We start from the raw sequence: 7,955 nt of genomic DNA, 5'->3' as shown, positions 1-7,955 counted from the left end.
GTAGGTGTAAGACCACTACACTCCATTTTCCCTCACTAACCCACTGTCCTGGACAAACAACCCAGATAGCTGAGGTGTGTGCCCAGGATAGCGTGCTTGAACCTTAATTGGATATAAGCAGCAACATAAGTTGAAGCGAAATAAAACCATTTACTGTATCGAATCTGTTGTTGTTTTAGTAATGTTTGACCTTCGTACCTACAATGTTCCCTGATGGTGTGGAATATCGATACAGTAATGGGTGTGGCATATCAAAGCTAGTCTCCATAACTGTTTTAATAACCCCATACTCACTATGGTTGTCGGTTTGTTTGTTTAGTATTTTTAGGGGGGGGGGGGGGCGGGGGGAGATGTACCATATATATATATATATATATATATATATATATATATATGTATATGTGTGTGTGTGTGTATATATATATATGTGTGTGTGTGTGTGTGTGTGTGTGTGTGTGTGTGGCCCTCCCCCATCTTCATCTTCTTCTTCGGGAACTCGTAGTTTCATTTATTTATTTCTCTTTCCGTTTTTATCCTATCTGTCACCTGCATAACAGCTTTAAACTAAATTAACGGAGTTCATTAATTATTCGAACAATATTATATAAACAATCCCGCATATTACTTCCAAGCACAGGTGCATGTGGATATAATCCGTGAACTGTGACCAGGGACTAAAAGTATCTACTTTAGTACAGTACATCTAGGTGAAATATTTCTACTGAAGTGAATTTCCTCTGTGAACAAACTACAAAAGCTGTGTGTCATTTGTTTCACCATCTTTATTTTCTAATTAAGTAAAATACATCTTGATTTCTACACTTAATGATTGATTGTTTGCTATTTTCAGTCAGGAATGTATGGGGTTGGTGCGGTTTTTCGTAGTTAATTGCACCCAAGTAAAATACATCTTGGTTTCTACACTTAATGATTGATTGTTTGCTATTTTCAGTCAGGAATGTATGGGGTTGGTGCGGTTTTTCGTAGTTAATTGCACCCGTCTAAATATGTCACTTCTTTTCCTCGCTCCTATTTGGTACCAACATTTCAGTCTGTACATTATGTAGACCGAATTACGCAAAATTCTGGGTCTGCCTGTTTGTGACTACAGCTATAGAAATTCGTAATTTGGCCACTAGCCCAATATCACCAGGACGCACTCTTCCATGCTAATCTCTTGACTCGTTTGTTCTAAAGGCAATAGGTCGTATTGTGGGAGGCTTAAGGATCACGAGGACCTTTTAATGCATTCCAAAAACGTATGTAGGATATTCTATATATACTAACCTAGACAATTTTTGAACTTTGCATTTATTTAAAACATCTATGTAGGCAATTCTATACTGACCTAGAACGAGTTTTGGATAATTGTTGTGAAAGATGATCGCAATATATTACCAAAATGTACCCGATTCGTCAACCCCATATTGCTTACAGATGATTAAACAGAAAGATGATTGCAATGCATTACAACAATTTACTCGATTCGTCGACCCTATATTGCTTACAGATGATGGAACAGAAATATGATTGCAATGTATTACAACAATTTATTCGATTCGTCAACCCTATATTGCTTACAGATGATGAAACAGAAATATTATTACAATGCAAGGAAGGAAGGAAATGTTTTATTTAATGACGCACTCACATATTTTTTTTATTTACGGTTATATGGCGTCGGAGTGATATAATGAATGCAATGCATGATATAATGTATATGATTCGTGGAGTTTGTCTAGTTACTTGGGTGCATCAAACTTCCAACCCTGCCATCCATGAAAGATATGCAAGTTTTGTTTTTGAGGGTGCTTTCATTCTTCTTCTTTTTCATTTTTTTTAGGGGGGGGGGGGGGGGGGGAGGGGGTCATAAAATACAGTTTTGTTTGGCCAATTAATTCCTGTAATTTAATTGGAACTAGTCTCCATGTACACACATCTATTGGGCTTCATACGTGTGCGGGATTCCATTTTATGTTACTCTTTGTTTGTGGAACAAGGGTTGACATGGTGTAGGTTTCGCAACAGCACCATTACTGATAACAATAACTGTTAACAATAACAATAGCTAATCATAATGGGCCGGATTTACGTTGTCTTATACTGGTGTATCTAAACGTTTACATTTACAATACTTAAGCAGCGGTGACGAAGAAGAAAAAAACACACAGTTATTTTTGTTTGTTTTTTAAATTCAGTACAATATTATTCCGTAACCGTACTAATCGTTTAGCTAGTTCAGTAAGGTTAGTGACTTAAAGATGGCGGTGTTCTCATAAGTTTTATTTATTTATGTATTAGTCTTATTATTTAAATTATATATTAGCCAAGAAATGCATCACTTGTAGCAGGCCTTTCTAAGCACAAAGAGCTGGCAGTAAATTGGCGTCACCAAAGATTCTGTGACATCACAATTCATCACCGTAACGGCGTGCTTGCGAAACATTTCTACTGACGATTCCTGATAAGTCTAATTCAAGAAATAACTTGATTTAATCTAGTTTTAGATTACATAGCCATATTGCATTGTGCTTTTATCACGGTCCAAATTATGTAAATGTCACGCCCCACCATTATGCTGGATATAGTGTATATTGACATGTGTTTATTTTGTATGCTGATTAGCTGTAAATGAACTTGAAATTGGAACATTTAAATTTGTTGGTTTTATTTTTGTTATTTTGGAGTGGGGTTTTTTTCGGACTAACTGTGAGGGGTGAAAGTGTTTACATATAGCTGTGTATAGCTGAGTTCGCACTTACACTGGTTTAACTATACTGGTTTAGCTAAAACATATTTGGTTGGCAATTTCAAACGTTCACACGTGCAACAGCTAAACCGGTATAAGGCGTAAGTGTAGTTATCAGCTCTTGCTCAAAACAGCAATACACTACGAGTCTTGTTAAGCCTGAACTAACCCACTTACTGCTTATTTTGACGGTGGCATCACTGTCACTTCCGCCTTATACCAGTCTGACCAAAACAGTTTGCGTACACACTTATCTTTAAAGTGTTTTAGCTATACCAATACAATAGTGAAAAGATCGCGTTCAAACTTACATTTTAGACTGGTTTAGTAATACCAGTTTAGCTAAAACTAGTTTAAATTGTAAGTATGGACGCAGCTTATGATGAACATGTATATCAGTTTTAGCCACATATGTTACAACTGTCGTTTGTGCGATTCGATTTGGTAGTACACATCCTATATTGTAAATGAAGAAAGGGAAATATGATTTCAATGTATTATGCAATGTACACTGTTCATGACGTCTCCACAGTGAGGTCATATGACGCTGCCTCTTTCAACGTGCCTTCGTGTTCGTACTGGCAGGTAAATGTACCTTCGTCAGTCGGCAGGACCCCATAGATCTGCAAAGTGTAACCCCCGGTTCTGGTGTTTATATTATAACGGTAGTTGCCAAGTCTGTAGTCGCCCATGAAGATCAATTTCGAATGGCCGTTCTTAGGGTCAAAATCCCATGATGCACCGTTTATATCTTGAAAACAAAACAACAAAAACAATTGAACATTAGTATATTAAATAAATCAGTCAATCAATCAATCAATATATCAATAAATTCATAAATTCATATTTTAATAATAATAATAATAATAATAATAATAATATTAGAAATTATAGAAATGATAATAACAACAATAATGATAATACTGTGTTTTTTGTAGTGGTTTTGGTTTTCATTGTTGATTTTACAGACTGTACCATGCCCAAAGAGGAGTATTAGTTTATGAAGAGAAAAACAGAAACTGTGATGAAATGGTTTTGGTTTTCATTGTTGAGTTTACAGACTGTACCATGCCCAAAGAGGAGTATTAGTTTATGAAGAGAAAAAAACAGAAACTGTGATGAAAAACAACCCTGAGAAACAAACAAACACAAAAACATTAAATTTATAACACGACATAAATTTTAAAAAAATCAAATCAAAATCAAAACAAAAGAGAAAGACACCTTTAAATTATAATAAAACAGATAACATTTTATAAATTCAATTTCTTTGACACCGATCAACCTATTCAGATGTCAGCAATTTAATCGTAGTGAATTTTACTTTATAATTGTACATATGCAAGCTTATACTCGCGCATTAAAATAATACATCACTAAATTAATGTCATCATAACTTGACATAGAAATCGAAATAGGGAGATTATACCAATGAACGTAAGAACAGAAATACCACCTCTGTTACAGTGATGCACAAGATGAATGTCAATTCATGATGGTATGCCCAGTGTTTTAAGAGTTCAGGAATTTGAATTTGAATGAATGTTCAAGCACACAAATACACATCGGCTATTGGGTGTCATACAGTAAAACATATATTAAGTTATTCTACAAAAGAAATCTTTCTGCTCCCAACTATATTCAACATTTTTATTCATCGTTATTGTTATTTATTGCTTCAATTATTAATTTCCGCACATCCGAAGTGTGCTTGCTATCATGGTGTTTCTAATACCACGAAATGAATGCCTAATTTTAGAAACGCATAATATCTAAGATTTGTTTTTAATTTTATTTTTAATTTTTAAAACGATTTATTGCCCCCTGAACATAGACAGTGAACAGGTTGGGGAGCCGTGGTCACTGCCTTACAAAGTACATATTTAAACAATAGTATCTAAACAAAATATGCTATTTAAATATGTTAATGCTTTCTATGACATTTATGAGAGAGAGAGAGAGAGAGAGAGAGAGAGAGAGAGAGAGAGAGAGAGAGAGAGAGAGAGAGAGAGAGGGGGGGGGGGGGGGTGCAACATCAGTAGATAAGTGTAAAGAAGTTATGAGAGTATTAGAGAATGACATTTTAATTAGTACTCTATTTCCAAGTGAACTCCCAAAGCATTATTTTTAATTAAAACATTATTTTAAAGAGTGTTTTATAGGATGTTCATTTCTTATGAAATGCTTCATAGTTGCAATGTTTGTAATAAATATATTTTTCTATTTCAAAATTATTTTGAAGAATATTTCTCCCGGCATTGACATGTAAATTTCTTTTTTTGTATTTTCATACTGTAAATATAATATGTTATGTTGAAAGTCAATTTACAAAATTACCTTTTTCGTTGTTGATCATGCCTAACATAACTATGTCTCTGCTAAGCGTAATATTAATTCCAGTTTCATTTCTTATCCATCCTTCTATTGCTTCTCACAGATTTCAGGTTTCAGGTGATTTGTTGCAAAAACTGCAGGCATTGTAATCAATATAATTAATCATATTTAGAAATGTGTTAGTTGTAAGAATTCTGTGTATGATTTTATACTGAAAACAAGATTACGTTGTGCTTTTGACAATCTAAAGGGTAGAATGTAATATTTTCCCCAATCATATATATCATAGATATATCCTTCTTTAGAATATTTTATTTGTGATTTTGGAATGGTGGTTTGAGCGTTCAGTAAATCATATATATGTTTGCAACCTTTCTGATCTTTGAACAAAACCTTTAAGTTATATGGAAGAACAGGATTTTGTAATGCTATAAAAACGCCATCGGTTAAATTATCTAGGTTGTAAATGAATGATTTTATAACACTGACCAATGAAGCATATTCCAGAAAATTGGTAATTATGTCGTATTTCTCTATGAACTGTTCATTCAACAAATCGTTAATAAAGATAATACCTTTTGAGATATATCGTTTTAGTATAAATTGCTTTTTATCTATACAAATTCGTTTTTCTTGTATCCTTAACCAACTAACTTATGTGTCTCTCCAAAATGTATTTTTTATTGAACTGTTTTACAGTATAGAAAATGGTCGCCATATATAATTAAATCACGTGTTGATATATTTGTAGATGGTTCGAACAGAATGTCCGTCGGATCCACGAACTTTTCAAAGCGGTCATCAAATTATTTATGTTTATCATTCTGATGCCACCATTTTTTATAGTCTTGCGTTATTAAGTTTCTTTTAAGTTGTTCACGGCCGCTATTCCAAATAAATTGGAACAATAATGTATTTATATGTTTTAGCAAACGTTCGCTTGGATTTGGTAATGTTTTCAGTAGGTATGTTAGTTTAGGGACTATTAACGTTTTCAGGACTGTAATTCTTCGTAAAACAGTAAGTTTTCTGATAGACCATAGCTTCATTAATTTTTGTATTTCTTGGGATTATAATTTAAATCAATAATGTCTTCTAGGTTAATGGAAAAGTTAATACCGAGAAGGTTATACTGTGTACTGCCCCATTCTAGTTTCTATCGAGTGTGATGGTAAACTTCATTTGAAAATTGTTTGCTACCTATCCAAATAGCTTTTGATTTGGTGTAGTTAATTTTTAGGCCAGCTATTTGTGTATACTAATCTAGGATAGATAGAACACCCTGCAGGGATTCAGGAGAGCCGTCTAAAATAAAACTTGTGTCGTCTGCATACTGCGATATTAAATATGTCTCACCACCTATAGTGATACCTTTTATATTATTGGAGTTTTTTTTACTATAATAGCGAAGATTTCAGCACATAAAATAAATATATAAGGAGACAAGAATCTACAGCTCCATTCTGAATTACGCTCCATACCGAGTTACTATATAGTGTTTTAATCCAGGCTTTCATTGATGTTTTGAAGTTAAAAATGTCTAAGGCTTTATTAATAAATGACCAAGATATTGAATCAAAAGCATTTTCAAAATCGATTAATAATAGTAAACCAGGAATATCTTGTTCTTCGGTATAATAAATAATATCGTAAATTAATCTAATGTTTTCACCAATGTACCTTCCTTTAATAAAGCCTGTTTGGTATGAGTCTGTTATTTTAACAAGAACCTTTTTTATTCGATTTTCAATACAACCTGAAGCCAGTTTATATGTACAGTTTAGGACAGTTATTTGTCGCCAGTTTTTTTAGAAATGCTTTAGGTTTGTTTGGTTTCGGGTTACATGTTATGATTCCTAATTTTTGAACATTAGACATTTCTTTCTTAGCATAACTGTAATTGATAGATTGAACAATAAAATGACCAAGATCTATCCAGACAAATTTGAAAAATTTGACAGGAAACCCATCCGAACCAGGACTCTTATAATTTTTTCATATTTTTAAGACACGTTAATACTTCCGAGTGTATTATTTCCCCTCTAATGTTTCTGCATCTTCGTTTGTCAGGATATTAAAATTATAATTTGCAAGTGTTGCCATAATAGCATTATAATTTTGTCCAGGTGGAGTTGAGTAGAGGTTTTGGTAAAAAAGCTTTCTTTTAGGATTTCTTCCTGATCTTTAACTATTTTTCTATTTTCTAGTTTTATTTTTGAAATTAGTTTACTACAGTAGTTTCTGGATTCTAAATTACAAAAATATTTTGTTGGTTTTTCGCCCTCTTCGATCCATTTTGTTCTTGACTATATAATGTCCTTTAAGTTTTTGTTTTCTTAGTTCTTGTAATTCAAACGTTTTATATTCAATCTGTTCTAAATCAATCATCTTGTTATCTTCTGATAATTTAATTTCATCACATAATTTTGTTTCCAGTTCATCACGATTTTGTTTCTTAAAAACTGAAAATGATATAACTTTGCCTCTTATTTTCATCAATAACGTTTCCAAGAAAAGTTGACTATTTATGGAAAACTGAATTTCATCTTTTGGTCTAGAATCTCAGATTTCATAATTATATACTGCCTATTATTTTTGATATGGTTTCTTTCACCACCGTACAAAATTCTTTATCTATAAGTAATGAATTATTAAACTTCCAAAGTCTTGGACATTTTTTTTATTTGAATTAACTTTATATTTAAAACTACTGCTGCATGGTCAGAACGATAACTATTTTCCACTATCACTTTTTTTTACCATTTTAATAAATGTTGCATTTAATTCTAACTCGCTTTGAAATTGTAATTGCTTCGTTGCCCTTTACGTAAACAAAACTGGGTGTGATTTATTCTCATTAGAGCAGCATAAG

General features: G+C 32.7%; 1 protein-coding gene across 1 annotated transcript in view; it reads right to left on the bottom strand.

Moving 5' to 3' along the window:
• Positions 1-764: 764 nt before the first annotated feature.
• The window catches only part of LOC121386319, a 9,152-nt gene continuing 1,961 nt past the window's right edge, over positions 765-7,955 (bottom strand). The window contains exon 3 of the mRNA XM_041517186.1: positions 765-3,500. Within this exon, the coding sequence (XP_041373120.1) occupies positions 3,265-3,500 (236 nt within the window). The 3' untranslated portion in view covers positions 765-3,264. The remainder of the gene's footprint in view (positions 3,501-7,955) is intronic.

Source organism: Gigantopelta aegis, chromosome 12 (assembly GCF_016097555.1).
Source record: "Gigantopelta aegis isolate Gae_Host chromosome 12, Gae_host_genome, whole genome shotgun sequence".
Lineage (NCBI taxonomy): Eukaryota > Metazoa > Mollusca > Gastropoda > Neomphalida > Peltospiridae > Gigantopelta > Gigantopelta aegis.
The sequence above is the reverse complement of the archived record's forward strand: the minus strand, read 5'-3'. Positions and strand labels throughout refer to the sequence as shown.